Genomic DNA, 20,402 nt, shown 5'->3' on the forward strand with positions numbered 1-20,402 from the left:
TGCAAATAAACAATAGTTGAAGGTTATACGAAATAAAAATAGATAAGTAGGAGGATTTTGTGAATAAATAAGCAAATTTGAGTAATCATGACTTGATTGACCCATAACTGCTTTTGTTTTATTTTCCAAACTGATAAGTTATACTGTCCTTGAGCTCAAACGGGCTAAACAAGATACGCGTCTTAGAGAAAAATAAAGACCATTAGCGTCGTCGGCTAAAGAATGTATTTTTGGATCATGATAGATCATAAATAAGATGATCATTTTGGAAAGAGGTTATAGTTCGTTTTTTTAAAAACGCCGGGCGTTAGAAATGCAGGTCCATTATTACGAAGAGGGCGTCATATGAAAAATTATTCGTACGTCATTTACCCGAGGGCTCGTTTTAATACCGCATATTAACAAGGTCGTCGTCACATTGTTAGAACAATGATGTATTATGCCCCCTCTTAATAGTAATAGTGTTTTTGGGATATAGTACTTCTCGGGAAGCACTATTTTAGAAGTATTACTCTCATGGTGTATATTCTGATAGGGATACCTCTCTTTTATGAAAGTACCTAATACATCCCATATTAGTAGTAGAGAGACTAGTTGTTGTAAAATATACCAGTTGAGTAATAGGATTAGTAACATTATTTATCATGCTAACCCGAATGGCTTATTATGTACCAATGACTGGGTTGTATTCATCCGTAGTTGAAAGGCATGACGTTTACTGAATCAGTTTGTACAGTTGAACGGGTACCAATATTGTTGTATTAGAATTAGTTGGAGGTTCCTAGATAGACCTATGCATGAAGGTAGCTTTTTACTTACAAATTACCTCCAAGTTAAAACAAAAAAAAGATTTGACAAATGCTTCTAATTTCTGAATCCATTCATGTTGTTGGCAGCTTCTTCTTTTAATTTTTGGAAGAGTTCACATGAAATTTGGGTGATTAGATTAGTCTTTTTTTTAAAAAAAAAAAATTAATTAAAAGGAGGTTGGGGGCTGTACGTGGGTGGGTTTGTGTGGTGGTTTTAGATTATTTTTTATCTTATTTTTTTCTCTTTCTTTGGGCTTCACGTGGGTTGTTTGGGGGGATTAGTTAGATTAGGCTCGTTTTTATTTTTTTTGTCTTTTTGATTTTGTTTTCCCTTTTTTTTTCTTTTTTTTCTTTTTTGTTTTATTAGTTTGTTTATTTTAGATAGTTAGTTAATTAGGTAGTTAGTAAATTAGGTAGTTAGTAAATTAGTTAGTAATTTACTTTTTTTTTTTTTTGTTAAGTCATTTTTGCATTGTTTTGCTATAATTAGTTGGTCTCGTATGTTGGTAGTGTTACGTTAGTAGTAAGTAATGTTAACCCGGTCATAGTACGTTATTATTCCGGGTCCTATGAATTGGAGTTTTTGTCTTTCCGGGTACAAACTCATAGTAACATATAAATTTGTACAACTCTAGACATAACACAAAACACCTTAAGTAGTGATATTGGATAAGGGATAGACACGAAAATCTTTGCGTGTCGCTACACATAATAAACTCGAATTAAGTTATTGTTAGCGTATTGAGGTATTATACGGTAGAATCGAAGTATATTATACAATACTGAATACGGAGTACTCCTTTATAAAAGGAGATTACCCCTATCCAATTCACCACTTACCACTTATTTCTTATCTCCACCTTATCCAAAAACATCAAAATCTTCCATTTTCGCGGCACCCATGGCTCCCAACAACCAAGATCAACCACCTCCTTCTCCTTTCGATGAGCATTTTCGGATGCTAACTTTGTATTTGAACTTGCTCATGGCGTTATTTGTGCTACTAGTGGCGCTCGTGGTTTTCATAATTATGAACAAGTGAAGCTTGGAGGTTTCCGGCACGAAATGCGCACGATTCGATTTGTACTTCGATTTTTTGCTATTTTGGTAGATTAGAAGTACACATTGTAAGGATTTTGGGCATTTAAATAAAACGTCTTTGTTTTATTGTTAATATTTTCGGACTTTTAATTACTACCGTTGTTACTCCTTAAATCGTCTTACCATTACCGCCGAGGTAATGAACAAAGAAACTCGAGCAAAAATTATATTAAAAAAATATTTTCCTTGACAGAGGATCATACGAAATTGGGGATCAAAATTTGATTTCTACACCAATCAAGTCCATTCAATTGCTAATCCTCCTTAACAATCGTCACGCAAAGCGAACCACAAATGCACAATGGAATTCAAGACTAGTGCTCACACACTCGTCACTCATTTATGTGGCGGATAAAAGATGTACCCGTTCGCTCTCCTCCCAACATATAAGTGAACAATGCCCTCCCAAACTTACACACTCGTGTGTCTAGAAAAACATACACTCAACCTAGTAGTCGACTCGAAATGTGTCACGTCATAACTTGCATTGATAAACAACTACTTTCACATTAATACAACTCTATGCACAAAGGTCGGAAGGTCTTTCAAGCTTGTAATGATAGGCTTAGGTAAGGGTGCGGTAAGTTTGGGTAAAATGTGAGCTTAAAGCCTTGGCTTTGGGGAGCATAAATCCTAGAAACAACCGCGATCAATCAACACAATGACCATAATCTCCCACTCAACACATGAATAAAAACAACAAACAACCACACTATACTTTCTTGCCTTGAATTCACAATTGTAACCAATCACTCATGAAGATAAGAAATTGTAATACCGGAGTGACAAAAGCTTGATTCAACTTGAGAATAACGATTTTTTTTTCTTTCCCTTTTTTTTTCTTGCTCAATCTCATTTTTTTTTTCTTTTGGAACCTTCACACAAATTTTTTTTATTCTCCTCATCTCATTCATTTTTCATTTCATTTTTTCAACAACAATCATGATAAGAAGAACTTCCCTTTTCAATACTCAATATGCCCAAAATGTATCACACTACAACTCCCTCACCTCACTACTATTAGCTCCCCCAAGCTAGGCTTGGGACTAGTAACCAATGGGGAATTTACGGGCTTGTAATGTGGTTAGTCACCGAATAAATGGCACAAGCACAACATGGGTAGAAAAAGAGGGAACAAATGTATCTAATTTCATCTGAAGGCTACCTAAATAGAAAAATGCCTTCGTCCTTCACAATGTGCATGTATATGAGTCATAAAACATTACTAATAGTTGCAAACCAATACTCAAAATCGGCCATTGATGATGGCGGTGTTGGCAGGCAGTGGCCGGAGTAGTTTTCCGGCGGTGGCAGCCGGCGGTGGTTGCCGGCGGTGGCAGCCGGTGGTGGTTCCCGACGGTGGTTTCCGGCGACGCTGATATCCGGTGGTGGTGGTCAAGATTGGGGTGGAAAAGTAAAGGTAAATGAGGATGGTAATTGTTGAAAAGGGAGGGTAAATATAGGAGGGTATATGGGTAAATGAATGGGGCGGCTTTGAGTAATATGGAGCGGTAAATAGTAAGCCCCAAAAATAATTACTACATCTACCAAATATCGGTTGTAAACTTATACTCCCTCCGTATTTTTTTAAGAGATACACTTGGCCGGACACGGGTATTAAGAAGAATAATTGAATGAAATAAAATAATAAAGCAATTGGGGTTGGATAGATATTTTAATAATTAAATATGTGGGGACCATGTCATTTTGGTGGGTGGAGGGTGGGGGTGAGTTTATGAAAATATTTGTTTAATAGAATGGTGGGTGATAGGGTATATTAGATGTATTATTTAACAAAATGTCTTGTGTGCAACAGGTGCACATTAATATTAATGTGCACCAAGTTGTCACACGTGTGAAAAGTAGTAAACAAAACGCGCAGAAAAAAAAAGAAAAGAAAGGAAGAAAAACTCACGCAAAGAAAGAAAGAAAGAGGAGAGAGAAAACGCTCAGGAAAAAAATCGCAGAAAAAAAACCCGATCGAAATCGAGAAGGAAGGAAGAAGAACGCAATCGAAATTGATCGAAATAGGAGAAGGAAGAAGGACATTGAAATCGAGATCGAGAAACTGAAGAGAAGGAAGAAGAACGCAATCGAAATCGAGATCGAAATTGTGAAATCAATATCTAATGGAAAACCTAATTAGGAGTGTGATTCAATCCACTCAAACAATTCAAGTTCCTCTAGAACCTGATATTCAAGATGCAACAATGGAGGACGTTCTCAACAATTGCATCGAAAACAATGCTTTGGCACAGGAACGTGAAGAAGAGGAAGCAATGGAAGCTGAAGAACAAGATATTATTTCTGATTCTGAAGGTATGTTTGAAGTTAAAGTTATGGTTATAAATGTAAAAGTTAGGGATATTCCTGTTAAAGTTAGGTAAATATGTTGGTTTGGCTGAAGTATTGGTGTTTGAAAAAGTTACAGATATCAAAGTTAAAGTTGAGGTTTTCAGAGTAAAAGTTAAGTATGTGAAATGTAAAGTTATAGTTATGCATAAAACTTATAGTTTATACGTTCAAAGTTAAAGTTATAGTTATGAATGAAAAAATTAGAGATATTCCTGTAAAAGTTATGTAAAGGTGTTGGTTTGACTGAAAAATAGGTGTTTGAAAAAGTTACAGATATCAAAGTTAAAGTTGAGGTTTTCAGAGTAAAAGTTAAGTATGTAAAATGTAAAGTTTACAATATTTGCTTAGATTTTTAACATGATTTTAATAAAGAATTTACAGTTTTGGTTTTATGCATAAAAGTTATAGTTTGATGCATAAAAGTTAGCCTTGTTTAAATTGATATAAGGCTTGTTTTAGAAAAAGTTATAGTTTTATCCATAAAAGTTAGACTTATTTTAGTAAAAGTTACCCTTATTATAGTAAAAGTTATAGTTTTATGCGTAAAAGTTAGGCTTGTTTTAGTAAAAGTTAGCCTTGTTTTAGTAAAAGTTAAAGTTCTATGCATAGAAGTAAAACTTGTTTTAGTAAATGTTGGCCTTGTTTTAATAAAAGTTATAGTATTATGCGTAAAAGTTAGGGTTTAATAATAAAAATTTCTGCTGATTTTTGGTAATTGCAATAACAGAACCGGATCAAGATATTGTTGGAACACTGATGGGATACACTGCTGAAACAGTGGAGGAACTTCTAGGTTTCTACGAAAAACATGCTAGTGAGGTTGGGTTTTCCATAAGGAAAGGAAACACGAGATCCAAAGTTGGGACAAGAATCGTGCTTGAAAAGACATATGTTTGTTCAGCAGCAGGAGTAACAAACAATGGAAAGAACAAAAAGAAAAAAGTGCAAACAGTTGTTCCTGTGGTGCCCAAAAAAGAGAGAAAACCAAGGCAAGTTTCGATCACGAGAACTCAATGTAGGGCTTGCTTGAGAGTGAAAATGAATTCTGAAGGAAGATATGAGGTTGTTAATCATGTGATAATGCACAACCATGATTTAACTAGAAGTCAATGGCACTACTTGCATAGATCTGAAAGGCAAATAACGGAAGAGAAGAGGGAGGCAATTGAAACTATGCAAAAATCTGGTAATAGTTACATTTTGATAGTTAAACTTTTATGTTCTGTGTAAAAGTTATTGTTTTGATACTCATCCTTTTGTTACTGCAATCACCTTCTAAGATGAAAAAAGTTGGAAATATAAAAGTCACACTCATCTCAGTTAAAGTTAAGCTTTTTAAAGTAAAAGTTAGGTTAGAGTAGAATGAGAACTGTCTTTAACTTTGACAACAATTTCCTTAACTTTAACCTACATAACCACAACTTTAACACAAAAATTAACTATAAGGTGTTAAAGTTAAGTTAATGACAATTAAAGTTTTAGAAGTTAAAGTTAAGCTTTTTAAAGTAAAAGTTAGGTTAGAGTAGAATGAAGACTGTTTTTGACTTTGACAACGATTTCCTTAACTTTAACCTAAATAACAACAACTTTAACACAGAAAATTAACTATAAGGTGTTAAAGTTAAGTTATTGACAATTAAAGTTTTAAAAGTTAAAGTTAGCCTTTTTGTACTAAAAGTCAGGTCTGAAGAAGTAAAAGTTGAGTAAAGTTAAACATTTTGCCGAAACTATTATTTTATTTACATTCTTTTATGCTCAACTGACAGGTCTGTCATCCACGGCTTCCTTTAACTACATGGCAATTGAAGCTGGAGGTGAAGAAAATTTGGGACACTCGAAGAAAGACCATCTAAATTACTGCACGAGGTTAAAAATGAAGCAAATAGAAGGAGGTGATGCACAAGCAGTAACTGACATAATGTATTTAGAGCTTGAAGGTGACCCAAACTTCTTTTTTAGATTTAGATTGGATGAAAAAGGTAAATTGAGGAGTTTGTTTTGGAGGGACTCTATGATGATGGAAGACTATGGAATTTTTGGAGATATAGTGATTTTTGACACAACGTATAGAACAAACAGGTATAACCTAATTTGTGCTCCAATAGTTGGAATAAACAACCACTGGAACAATTGCATGTTTGGTTGTGCATTCATAGGAGATGAAAAGATTGAGTTGTTTGTGTGGCTTCTACAAACTTTCAAAAAGTCAATGGGGGGAAAAAGTCCAATATCAATCTTTACAGATCAAGATGCAGCAATGAACAATGCCATCAATCATGTAAAAATCCAAGATTTATCCTTTTCAGAGTCCTTAACTTTAACTTCATATTCCTCAACTTTAATTTCATAGTCCTTAACTTTAACTTCCAAATCTTTAACTTTAACTTCCAAATCTTTAACTTTAAGTTCAGAATCCTTAACCTTAAATTTAGAAATCTTAACTTTAATTTTAGAATCGTAAAGTTTAAATTTAGAATACTTAACCTTAACTTTAGGATCCTTAACTTTAACTTTAACTTTAAAATTCTTAACTTTAATTTCAATATTCTTAACTTTAACTTCAAAAATCTCAACTTTTAACATTGAGTTGTATATGCAGGTCTTCCAGATTCAAGACACAGATTATGTGTATGGCATTTGCATTAGAATGCTATTACCAGATTTGGGGCATTGAAACGAGATCCAACTTTTAAGAAGACATTCAACTATTGCTTGTATAAGTGTGTCACAGTAGTTGAATTTGAAACCAATTGGAGATCAATGCTGCAACAATATGAGCTGATAGGGGAAGAGTGGTTTACAAATGTATACGATTTGAGAGAAAAATGGTGCCCTGCGCTAAGCAAAGACTTCTTTTCAGCTGGGATTTTGTCTTCACAACGAAGTGAAAGCACTAATCACGCCATCGGATTTAGAGCAAACAGAACAACCAGTTTAACTGATTTCTATAGATTGTTCAAAGGTACAATACAACGTTGGAGAAGTACAGAAAAGCAAGCTGAATTCTCTTGTAGTAAATCGGTTCCATCCTCGGCTTTACCACTATCTGGATTGCTGAAACATGCATCAGAAGTTTACACGTTGTCACTATTCAGAGACTTTGAGGAGGAATTTGGATATTCAATTGCAACAACAGCAAAATTAATTTGGAAACAAGGTAAATATCAGAATTTAAAGTTAGTCTTTTTACTGTAAAAGTTATGCCTTTTTTTAATAAAAGTTGATAAACTGAAATATAAAGTTTATTAACTTTTAATTCACCAGGGCTAACTTTTATACATATTTTCATAACTTTAAGTAAAAAGTTTAGGGTTTTTGTTTTAAAAGTTAAGATTTTGAAAAAGTTTAGGCTGTTAGGTTATGATACATATGACATTTACATAGATCATGCGGAAAAACCATTAACCCAGGAAACATATTATTTACACATAATCATATAGCATAATTAGATGCATACTCTTTGTTGCGTGCCTTCCCTAGCTGCGCCCGAACCGAACAAGAACAAGTCTTTTAGGACTCCAAGTGTCGTCCCTCCGTAGAAAGTCCACAGCACGTCCGGATCCGCCTTAAGATTGACCAACTAGAATCGCCCTTAAGGTACTCAGAAAATTCGGCACTTTTGAGCAAGATGTGTGTTTGATTTTCTCTCAAAAACTCACTTTTGAATACTTAAAAACTTGTGTATAAATTATGAGCCCTAGGCCTTTATTTATAGAGTTATGGAAAAGGAATCGTAATCCTAGTAGGATGCGAATTAATTGGAATTAGAATTCTACATGAATTCTACTTAATCAATTTATCCAATAGGAATAGACATTTAATCATACACTGACTCTTGCAGATTCAGGAATCTCGCATGAGCTGAAACTCACACACACACGGCAGCCACAAGGGCTGCCCATGCGCGTGCGAGCAGCAGCCCGCGCAGCACGGCCCACGCATGCGCGGCCTTGTGCGCGCTGGGCTGTGGCGTGCGTGCTTGCTGGGCGATGGCCTGGCTTCGTGCTGGGCCTTCGTCCGGCAGGCCTCGTCCGATGCTAATTCGTACGATACGCTTCCGATTAAATTTCCATTTCCGGAATCTATTTCCGATACGAACAATATTTAATATTTCCGATTCCGGAATTAATTTCCGTTTCGAACAAATATTTAATATTTCCGTTTCCGGAATTATTTTCCGATTCCGGTAATATTTCCGATTCTGACAATATTTCCGTTTCCGGCAATATTTCCGATTCTGGTAATATTTCCATTTCCAACAATATTTTCCGATACGTACCATGTTTCCGTTTCCGGCAACATCTACGACTTGGATAATATTCATATTTCCGATACGATCCATATTTCCGTTTCCGGCAATATCATCGTTTCCGGAGTATTCATTTCTTGCCTGTGACGATCTTAGCTCCCACTGAAACCAAGATCCGTCGTTTCCGAATATTCATAGATGGAGTATTTAATGCCATTAAATACTTGATCCGTTTACGTACTATTTGTGTGACCCTACGGGTTCAGTCAAGAGTAAGCTGTGGATTAATATCATTAATTCCACTTGAACTGAAGCGGCCTCTAGCTAGGCATTCAGCTCACTTGATCTCACTGAATTATTAACTTGTTAATTAATACTGAACCGCATTTATTAGACTTAACATAGAATGCATACTTGGACCAAGGGCATTATTTCCTTCAGTCTCCCACTTGTCCTTAGGGACAAGTGTGCATTTCCTAATTCCTTTGTCGCTCGATGCTTGCTCTTGAACATAAGGTAAGAGTTGTCATCCTTATTATGTCCAGAGGTGTTCCTCGGTTTCAGAGTTCAACTGATCAAATAAACAGATAATCATAGCCTATGATTCATCCGAGCACGGCCATGCATTTCACAGTTTCTAGCTCTCCGAGTGGCCTTGTACAACTTTTAAGCATCTCATCCCGATTTATGGGAGGACAATCCCAATCTTGCGATCTTGAGATTAGACTTCGTTTGATAGGTGATTACCTGAGCGTTGCCTTTATAGCCTCCTTTTACGGTGCGACGGTTGGTCAACGTCAAAGCAACCAGTTCCCAAACAAGTAATCTCAAATCACTCAGGTATTGAGGATTTAGTGTCTAATAATTTAATGAAATTTACTTATGACAGACTTTCATCTCTTACAGTAAAGTTTCATAGGTCTTGTCCGATACTAGTCTTCCCAAAGTAAGTATCTATGCAAATGATTATGACATTGCCATGTCCACATAGTTCAAGAAACAGAACTACTAGTCATCTTGCATTCTAATCGTCTAACGTTTTCTATGCGTCCAATTTTATAGAAAACTCCGACTAGGGACCATTTTCAACCTTTGACATTCAAGTTCACTTGATAGACATTTCTTAGTCACAGGACTGGTCCTGACAGTCTATCTTGAATACATCGTCAAGTTGAAGGGACTCATCATTTAATAAACCACAAATTAAATGGAAAAATGAATTCCTTTCATTTATTGTGAATGATTAACCAATAATGTTTTACAAAGATTTAAACTCTAAAACTTTAAAACATTAAACAGAGACATCAAAGCCATTCTCCAATATGCTTGATTCCCATAGCTGCAGTGTGCGAGTTGTGCTTCGCTTGCGGCAGAGGTTTAGTTAATGGATCTGATATGTTGTCATCAGTTCCAATTTTGCTTATCTCGACTTCTTTTCTTTCAACGAACTCTCGTAGAAGGTGAAATCTACGAAGTACATGCTTGACTCTCTGGTGGTGTCTAGGCTCTTTTGCCTGTGCAATAGCTCCGTTATTATCACAATACAGGGCTATTGGTCCTTTAATGGAGGGGACTACACCAAGTTCTCCTATGAACTTCCTTAGCCATATAGCTTCCTTTGCTGCTTCATGTGCAGCAATGTACTCCGCTTCAGTTGTAGAATCCGCAATGGTGCTTTGCTTAGCACTTTTCCAGCTTACTGCTCCTCCGTTGAGGCAGAAGACAAACCCAGACTGTGATCTGAAATCATCTTTGTCGGTTTGGAAACTTGCGTCCGTATAGCCTTTAACAATTAATTCATCATCTCCACCATAGACCAGGAAGTCATCTTTGTGCCTTTTCAGGTACTTCAGAATGTTCTTGGCAGCAGTCCAATGCGCCTCTCCTGGGTCTGACTGGTATCTGCTCGTAGCACTGAGTGCGTACGCAACATCCGGGCGTGTACATATCATAGCATACATTATTGAACCAATCAATGATGCATATGGAATCCCATTCATTCGTCTACGCTCATCAAGTGTTTTTGGGCACTGAGTCTTGCTTAGAGTCATTCCATGAGACATGGGTAGGTAGCCTCGCTTGGAGTCCGCCATCTTGAACCTATCAAGCACCTTATTGATATAAGTGCTTTGACTAAGTCCAATCATCTTTTTAGATCTATCTCTGTAAATCTTGATGCCCAATATGTACTGTGCTTCTCCTAGATCCTTCATCGAAAAACATTTCCCAAGCCAAATCTTGACAGAGTTCAACATAGGAATGTCATTTCCGATAAGTAATATGTCGTCGACATATAATACTAGGAAAGCAATTTTGCTCCCACTGACTTTCTTGTATACACAAGATTCGTCCGCGTTCTTGATGAAACCAAAGTCACTGACTGCTTCATCAAAACGTATATTCCAGCTCCTGGATGCCTGCTTCAATCCGTAGATTGACTTCTTTAGCTTGCATACCTTTTTAGCATTCTTTGGATCCTCAAAACCTTCAGGCTGTGTCATAAACACAGTTTCTGTTAAAACGCCGTTTAAGAAAGCAGTTTTGACATCCATCTGCCATATTTCGTAATCGTAATATGCAGCGATTGCTAACATTATTCGAATAGACTTTAGCATTGCAACTGGTGAAAAGGTTTCATCGTAATCCACACCGTGGACTTGCCTGTAACCTTTTGCAACCAATCTAGCTTTGAAAACTTCAAGTTTCCCATCCTTGTCCTTTTTCAGTTTGAAAACCCATTTGCTTCCAATGGCTTGGTAGCCATCTGGCAAATCGACCAAATCCCATACTTGGTTTTCAGACATGGAGTCTAATTCAGATTGCATGGCTTCTTGCCACTGCTTGGAGCTAGGGCTCGTCATAGCTTGCTTGTAAGTCGCATGTTCATCACTTTCGAGTAATAGAACGTCATAGCTCTCGTTCGTCAAAATACCTAAGTACCTTTCCGGTTGAGATCTATATCTTTGCGATCTACGCGGGGTAACATTTCTAGATTGACCATGATTCTCACCAGATTCTTCTAAAGATCTCTGAGTTTCATCCTGAATGTCATCTTGAGCATTCTCTAGAGTTTGTTGTTCGACTCGAATTTCTTCGAGGTCTACTTTTCTCCCACTTGTCATTTTGGAAATGTGATCTTTCTCCAAAAAGACACCATCTCGAGCAACAAACACTTTGTTCTCAGATGTATTGTAGAAGTAATACCCCTTTGTTTCCTTTGGATAGCCCACAAGGATACATTTGTCAGATTTTGGATGAAGTTTGTCTGAAATTAATCGTTTGACGTAAACTTCACATCCCCAAATCTTAAGAAAAGACACATTTGGAGGCTTTCCAAACCATAATTCGTATGGAGTCTTTTCGACAGCTTTAGACGGAGCTCTATTTATAGTGAGTGCAGCTGTATTTAGTGCATGTCCCCAAAATTCTAATGGAAGTTCGGCCTGACCCATCATTGACCTGACCATGTCTAGCAAGGTTCTGTTCCTCCGTTCTGACACACCGTTCCATTGTGGTGTTCCAGGAGGTGTCAATTCTGATAGAATTCCACATTCTTTCAGATGGTCATCAAATTCATAGCTCAGATATTCACCGCCTCTATCAGACCGCAGTGCCTTGATCTTCTTGCCTAATTGATTCTCTACTTCACTCTGAAATTCCTTGAATTTGTCAAAGGATTCAGACTTATGCTTCATTAGGTAGACATAACCATACCTACTGAAGTCATCAGTGAAAGTGATAAAGTAGCTGAAACCACCTCTAGCATTTGTACTCATTGGTCCACATACATCTGTATGGATTAAACCCAATAGTTCATTTGCTCTTTCTCCAACTTTAGAGAAAGGTTGCTTTGTCATTTTGCCAAGTAAACATGATTCGCATTTACCATAATCCTCTAAGTCAAATGGTTCTAGAATTCCTTCCCTTTGAAGTCTTTCTAAGCGTTTCAAGTTTATATGGCCTAATCGACAATGCCACAGATAGGTGAGATCTGAATCATCCTTTTTGGCCTTTTTGGTATTTATGTTATATACTTGTTTGTCGTGATCTAATAAATAAAGTCCATTGACTAATCTAGCAGATCCATAAAACATCTCTTTAAAATAAAACGAGCAACTATTGTCTTTTATTATAAAGGAAAATCCCTTAGCATCTAAGCAAGAAACTGAAATGATGTTTTTAGTAAGACTTGGAACATGGAAACATTCTTCCAGTTCCAAAACTAGCCCGGAGGGCAACGACAAATAGTAAGTTCCTACAGCTAATGCAGCAATCCGTGCTCCATTTCCCACTCGTAGGTCGACTTCACCCTTGCTTAACTTTCTACTTCTTCTTAGTCCCTGTGGATTGGAACATAAGTGTGAGCCACAACCAGTATCTAATACCCAAGAAGTTGAATTAGCAAGTATACAGTCTATAACGAAAATACCTGAAGATGGAACGACTGTTCCGTTCTTCTGATCTTCCTTTAGCTTCAAGCAATCTCTCTTCCAATGCCCCTTCTTCTTGCAGTAGAAGCATTCGGATTCAGAAGTGGGTTGACTGACCTTTCTCTTTGCAGATTTGGCGCCAGTTTGCCTAGTTGGGCTGGCCTTGTTGCCACCTTTCTTAGCATTCCTCTTCTTTCCAGATTTCTTGAACTTGCCCCCACGCACCATAAGCACATCCTGCTTATCACTTTTGAGCGTCTTTTCAGCGGTCTTCAGCATACCGTGAAGCTCAGTGAGCGTTTTGTCCAGACTATTCATACTGTAGTTCAGTTTGAACTGATCATACCCGCTATGAAGAGAATGGAGGATGGTGTCTATAGCCATTTCCTGAGAAAATTGCTGATCCAGCCGACTCATATTCTCAATGAGTCCAATCATTTTGAGAACATGTGGACTTACGGGCTCGCCTTTCTTAAGCTTGGTCTCAAGAATTTGCCTATGAGTCTCGAATCTTTCGACTCGAGCCAGATCTTGGAACATGTTCTTCAACTCACTGATGATTGTGAAAGCATCTGAGTTGATGAACGTTTTCTGCAGATCCGCACTCATAGTGGCGAGCATTAGACATTTCACATCCTTGTTGGCATCAATCCAACGATTGAGGGCTGCCTGAGTGATCCCGTCGCCTGGAGCTTCGGGCATCGCCTCATCTAGGACATACTCCTTTTCTTCCTGCATAAGAACTATTTGCAAGTTCCTTTGCCAGTCAAGGAAGTTTTTCCCGTTCAACTTCTCCTTTTCGAGAATTGATCGAATGTTGAATGAATTGTTGTTTGCCATATTAAAAACTACAATTGAAAAGAATAAACAAATAAATAACCATTCACAGTTTCTCTTAATAAACTTAAATTCTAGCATTCATGCATAATTCAATGTTTATTAAGCATTTTATTCAAGTTATGTGTTCCGGCAGGTGTGAATAAAATGATTCCAAGATCCTAAAATCATTGAAGAACTAAGCACAGTTTGTCGACTTAATCCTAGAACATCTTAGGTAAGCAAAAGCCTTTTGCTAATAGTCTAGAAACTATTCTTGGTTGACAGGTACGTCTAAGAACTTATTAGGTAAACCTATCGAATTTGCCACGACATAAAAGGACTCCTTACTTATATCGTTGAGTTTCACCAAAACTAACATGTACTCACAATTATTTGTGTACCTTGCCCCTTTAGGACCAATAAGTAACACCTCGCTGAGCGAAAACTATTACTAGATTGATGTAAAGGATATCCAAGCAAGTGTATATTTTGGCATGGCACCTTTTAACTCAATTTTTAAGTTTGGAACTTAAGGCTCTTACTATGTTGGTTAGATTTTAAGTGAACTAAAATCCTTAATCATGCAACATAATCAAGCTTTTGATCTCATGCATTTTAAGACATATTTAAAGCAATAAATAACTTAAAACATGCATAAGATATTTGTGATCTAGTATGGCCCGACTTCATCTTGAAGCTTTGACTTCAAAGTCCGTCTTGAAAATCTCCGTGGGAGGCACCATTTTCTTCAAATAGGATAAGTTATAACTAATTACAACTATTTGATGGTACGCAGACCATATTTGAATTGAAAAACAACTTTGGTACTTTAGACCAATTACATTCAAATTAATGGTACGCAGACCATATTTTCTATCCTATTTGGGCCATACTAGTCACTTCATAACCTGCAAAACAGTACATATACAATATATACCATTCACCCATTCATTATCATGAATGGCCCACATAGCTGGTTAGTAAAACACATTATGCATCACGTAAACATTTGCAGCAATTAATCAAGGGCACCAATAATCTACCAATTATTCAGTCCTTATTAATTCTAATCGAGTTGTTTTAACCTTAAGGATTTGTAGACCTAATCAAGAGTTTATGACTAAAAGGCACTCCCACTCAAACCAATAAATTCATATGCTTTACTAATTTTAAACATAAAATTGTATTTCTAGTCTAACCGGAAACATACAAATTTAATTAAAATTTAAAGCTCATATAAATTTATAATTGAATCCAAAAATTTAATTTAATTCAGTCGCATTTAAATTAATTCATGATTTTAATTTTAGTAAAATAATTAGAATAAATTCCATTTATTATAATTATAATATTCAAAATTAAAATCCAAGAAATTAATTCAAATTATTAATTTTAAAATTAATTAAAATTACGTAAACTGAAACTTTCAAATTAAACATTCAAAACGATCTAATCGAAACGCAAACACCCTACGCGTTGCACGCCCATGGGCCGTACGCACACAGCCATTGCTGGCCATGTGCGCGCAGCCCATGCGCTCGTTGCATAGCTGCTGCTGTCCTATCCGCAAGCCTCCGCACAGCGCCCACCGCACGCGAGCTATCGCTCGCAGCGCGCGCGCGTTACCGCGCTCGCTGGTGCGCGAGATCGCTCGCTGGTGCGCGCGAGCCATCGCTCGCTGGGGCGCTGCATCGCTCGCTGGTGCGCGCGAGCCATCGCTCGCTGGGGCGCTGCATCGCTCGCTGGTGCGCGCGAGCCATCGCTCGCTGGCGCGCGAGATCGCGCGCTGGTGCGCGCGAGCCATCGCTCGCTGGCGCGCGAGTGATGCTGTGCGCAGCGCTCGTGGCACGCGAGCTTGCGCTCGCTGCGCACGAGGCTGCGCGCTGTTATGCGAGGCAGCGCGCGCTGTGGCGCAGCTCGCTTGCTGCCCACACGCGACTGCCTTGGCTCGCCCCTCGCCCATGCCCATACGTTCATTGCTCGTGGCACACGACACAAGGCAGGGCTGCTGCCTTGTGCTCGTGCACTACGGCCTTGCTCATTGCATTCGTGCCGCACGGGCGACGAGCTCCCTTGCTCGTCGTCGCATGCCCGCATTATACAACACCCCTTAAGGGTAACACGAAGCGTCCATTGCTTCGTGCGTGCAAGTTATTTGAACGAATCGCATAAAAATTTAAAATTTATATTTAAAATTAATGACAAATTAATAAATATTATTAATTTCATAATTTTAGGGCGAAAAATCGAAAATTTATTATCCAATTGATTTCCGATTGTTATGGATTCAAGTCTAGGTCATAAAAATTTAAAATTTATCATAAATTTACAATTTTTATGGTGGTTTTTAATCATAGGTTTCTAATTAAATTACAATTAATTATGAAAATCAAATTAATTCTAAATTATTCTAATTTTCAACAAATTAATCATAATTACAAATTAGATTGCATAATTAACAAGACTAGGCATTCAAACTTGTTAAACATATGCAGTAGGTCAATCAAAAATTCAAGATTTATCAACAGGAATCGCAAATATTTAATTTAACATCTTAAATTTACGAAATTTTGCATCCGAAAAACTAAAACCTTCGAAAAGTCATAGTTAGGCTTCGAATTTGAGAATTCTGGGTTCGGCAGAAAAATACTATTTTTGTCAAAATTTTAGAATGCCTTTTACATGCGGAATTGACACAAAAATCACTCAATTCGGATGAGTAATGAAGAAACTGCCGAAAAACTGCGTACATATAATTAAATAAACGCAATTTGCAATTAATTAACAATCACGAAAATTAATCACCCCTTTTAATTCTTGCAAATTTGTAATATTTAACCATGTTCATGCAATTTAGATTATGAAAATAATAAGGGGCTCGTGATACCACTGTTAGGTTATGATACATATGACATTTACATAGATCATGCGGAAAAACCATTAACCCAGGAAACATATTATTTACACATAATCATATAGCATAATTAGATGCATACTCTTTGTTGCGTGCCTTCCCTAGCTGCGCCCGAACCGAACAAGAACAAGTCTTTTAGGACTCCAAGTGTCGTCCCTCCGTAGAAAGTCCACAGCACGTCCGGATCCGCCTTAAGATTGACCAACTAGAATCGCCCTTAAGGTACTCAGAAAATTCGGCACTTTTGAGCAAGATGTGTGTTTGATTTTCTCTCAAAAACTCACTTTTGAATACTTAAAAACTTGTGTATAAATTATGAGCCCTAGGCCTTTATTTATAGAGTTATGGAAAAGGAATCGTAATCCTAGTAGGATGCGAATTAATTGGAATTAGAATTCTACATGAATTCTACTTAATCAATTTATCCAATAGGAATAGACATTTAATCATACACTGACTCTTGCAGATTCAGGAATCTCGCATGAGCTGAAACTCACACACACACGGCAGCCACAAGGGCTGCCCATGCGCGTGCGAGCAGCAGCCCGCGCAGCACGGCCCACGCATGCGCGGCCTTGTGCGCGCTGGGCTGTGGCGTGCGTGCTTGCTGGGCGATGGCCTGGCTTCGTGCTGGGCCTTCGTCCGGCAGGCCTCGTCCGATGCTAATTCGTACGATACGCTTCCGATTAAATTTCCATTTCCGGAATCTATTTCCGATACGAACAATATTTAATATTTCCGATTCCGGAATTAATTTCCGTTTCGAACAAATATTTAATATTTCCGTTTCCGGAATTATTTTCCGATTCCGGTAATATTTCCGATTCTGACAATATTTCCGTTTCCGGCAATATTTCCGATTCTGGTAATATTTCCATTTCCAACAATATTTTCCGATACGTACCATGTTTCCGTTTCCGGCAACATCTACGACTTGGATAATATTCATATTTCCGATACGATCCATATTTCCGTTTCCGGCAATATCATCGTTTCCGGAGTATTCATTTCTTGCCTGTGACGATCTTAGCTCCCACTGAAACCAAGATCCGTCGTTTCCGAATATTCATAGATGGAGTATTTAATGCCATTAAATACTTGATCCGTTTACGTACTATTTGTGTGACCCTACGGGTTCAGTCAAGAGTAAGCTGTGGATTAATATCATTAATTCCACTTGAACTGAAGCGGCCTCTAGCTAGGCATTCAGCTCACTTGATCTCACTGAATTATTAACTTGTTAATTAATACTGAACCGCATTTATTAGACTTAACATAGAATGCATACTTGGACCAAGGGCATTATTTCCTTCATAGGCATCTGAAGTTAAAGTTAGGTTTTTTGTTTTTAAAGTTATGTAACCTAAAAAATTAAGTTTCATAACTTTAAGTACACTAGGGCTAACTTTTATATTGATTTTCCTAACTTTAAAACATGGTACTACTAATGCAGAAAATACTGAGTTCTATGCTGTGTCCATTGATGAAGAACCTTGGTCTGCACAGAGAGTAACATACATCCACGAGAGCCAAACAGTATCATGTACGTGTAAAAACTTTGAAACTTCAGGATGGTTGTGCTACCACTGCATTAGGATATTGCACCTTCATTCGGTTACCCGGATTCCAGAACAGTACATCAAAAAGAGGTGGACAAAATCTGCCAAGTCATCAGTTTGGAACAAATTAGAAAATGAAAAACCAGAAGAGGTGCAGTACACACCTTGGCGCCAAACCATGGCTAGGAAATACTACAACCTTATCTTGAAAAGCCAATCAAATGAGGAGACAAGAACCCTTATGGAGGATGGTTATGCCGCTAGTGTGTCTCTGGTTGATGAACTTCTAGCGTCATTAAATGTTTCAAACACTGACGACGCTTCAACCACAGAAACAAGTGCACCAGCAGCACCTGAAACAAGTGCAACAGCAGCACCTGAAACAAATGCAACAGCAGCATATGAAACAAACTCAGCACCAGTAGGTAAAAGTTAATTGTTTTTTGGTTAAAGTTAAGATATTCCCTATTAAAGTTAAGTTAGAGATGATGAAAGTATGTCTTAACTTTAGAATAAATTTCATAACTTTAACCTACAGAACTACAACTTTAAACTAAAAAAACTATAATGTGTGAAATAAAAACAGATTGGAACTCACATTTTCTTAAAAAGGAAAATATGTAAAAGTTACAATTTTATAAGTAAAAGTTAGGGTTTTATATGTTAAAGTTTGGGTTTAATAAGTAAAAGTTATGATACAGTATGTTAAATGTTTGTAGGTACTCATACAACAACAACAAGTGATACAAGTGTACAACAAGCAACAAGTTCTGAACCTGCAACAAACACAGCAACTGAACCTCCTATGGTGTTGGATCCTGAACGTTGCACAACAAAAGGAAGGAACAAAAGACCACGAGGACCATTTGTCAAAAAGAAGAAGGGAAAAACTGCAGCGCCTCCAACAGCAGACTTTGGAACAATAACTCCAAATTTGAGATTATTTTGATTCTTTTAATGTTTTATATCAAAAATAGAATTTAATTTTTTATTAAAGTTAAAGTTAAGGTTTATGAAGTTAAAGTTTAATATTCTGAAGTTAAAGTTTACTAGACTTGAGAACTTAGTAAAAGTTTCTTTACATTGAAAGTTTGAATATATACATTAAAATTTAGTGAAGTATAATATTTCTCTGAAGTGTATATATCTTTTAATCTGTCTTTTGTTCAAAAATGTAAAAGTTGAGATTTATATATTAAAAGTCAGGCTAGATATAGTAAAAGTTGAGGTATATTTGCTTAACTTTTAGCATTAAATTAACAACTTCTAATATGTTACGTAACTTTTTCTAAACATCGCCAAAACCCATGTTACTTGGACTGACTTGGATACGTGTCCAAGTGTCTAACATAAATTGTGAATTTTTTTTTCGGATTTAAGTTGAAAATAAAGTTTCAAAGTGCATGGATACTTAACGTACAATGAAGAATTGAAGTAATATACCAAAAACCAATATTATACTTAAAGTTGAGAGTTTTGTACTTAAAGTTACCCTTGTAATAAAAGTTAGATAAACTAATATTAAATTTTCTTAACTATTTCAATAACAGGGCTAACTTTAATTATGATAATCTTAACTTTAAGCATAGAATCAACAACTTTAAATACATGTTTCAGAATCCTAAACTTTAACTTTAGAACCCTCAACTTTAACTCAATTATCCTAAACTTTAACTTTAGAACCCTCAACTTTAACTCAATTATCCTAAACTTTAACTACAGAATCCTAAACTTTAACTTTAGAACCCTCAACTTTAACTCAATTATCCTAAACTTTAAGCCTAAACTTTAAATTTAGAACCCTCAACTTTAACTCTAAAACCCTAACTTTAACTCTATAATCCTCAACTTTAACTTAATTATCTTAAACTTTAACAGCAGAATCCTAAACTTTAACTTTAGAACCTTCAACTTTAACTCTAAAACCCTAACTTTAACTCTATAATCCTCAACTTTAACTCAATTATCCTCAACTTTAACTCAGAATCCTAAATTTAACTTTGGATTCCTTAACTTTAACTTCAAATGCCTAAACTTTAACTTTAAAATCTTAAACTTTAAGTTCAGAAACCTTAATTATAACTTCAGACTCCAAAACTTCAACTTCAGATGCTTAAACTTTAACAACAGAATCCTAAACTTTAACTTAAGAACCCTCAACTTTAA

The 20,402-nt window shown here is 36.7% G+C and overlaps 1 protein-coding gene across 1 annotated transcript; it reads left to right on the forward strand.

The window, feature by feature from the left end:
* The first annotated feature begins 4,039 nt into the window (after positions 1-4,039).
* Positions 4,040-19,185, forward strand: LOC110789192 (protein FAR1-RELATED SEQUENCE 5-like). Its single transcript, XM_056839843.1, has 6 exons — positions 4,040-4,229; positions 4,993-5,451; positions 6,032-6,543; positions 6,912-7,422; positions 18,131-18,661; positions 18,956-19,185. Exons 1-6 carry the CDS (start codon positions 4,040-4,042, stop codon positions 19,183-19,185), a joined length of 2,433 nt encoding a protein of 810 aa, XP_056695821.1.
* The last annotated feature ends 1,217 nt before the right edge of the window (positions 19,186-20,402 follow it).

Source organism: Spinacia oleracea, chromosome 3 (genome assembly GCF_020520425.1).
Source record: "Spinacia oleracea cultivar Varoflay chromosome 3, BTI_SOV_V1, whole genome shotgun sequence".
Classification (NCBI taxonomy): domain Eukaryota; kingdom Viridiplantae; phylum Streptophyta; class Magnoliopsida; order Caryophyllales; family Amaranthaceae; genus Spinacia; species Spinacia oleracea.

Excerpts from the sequence above, each read along its gene's own strand:
- LOC110789192 (XM_056839843.1), top strand. The coding sequence starts at position 4,040 with ATGGAAAACCTAATTAGGAGTGTGATTCAATCCACTCAAACAATTCAA. Across the intron at positions 4,230-4,992 it reads TATTATTTCTGATTCTGAAG|AACCGGATCAAGATATTGTT; the intron begins GTATGTTTGAAG and ends TTGCAATAACAG. Across the intron at positions 6,544-6,911 it reads TGAACAATGCCATCAATCAT|AATGCTATTACCAGATTTGG; the intron begins GTAAAAATCCAA and ends CATTTGCATTAG.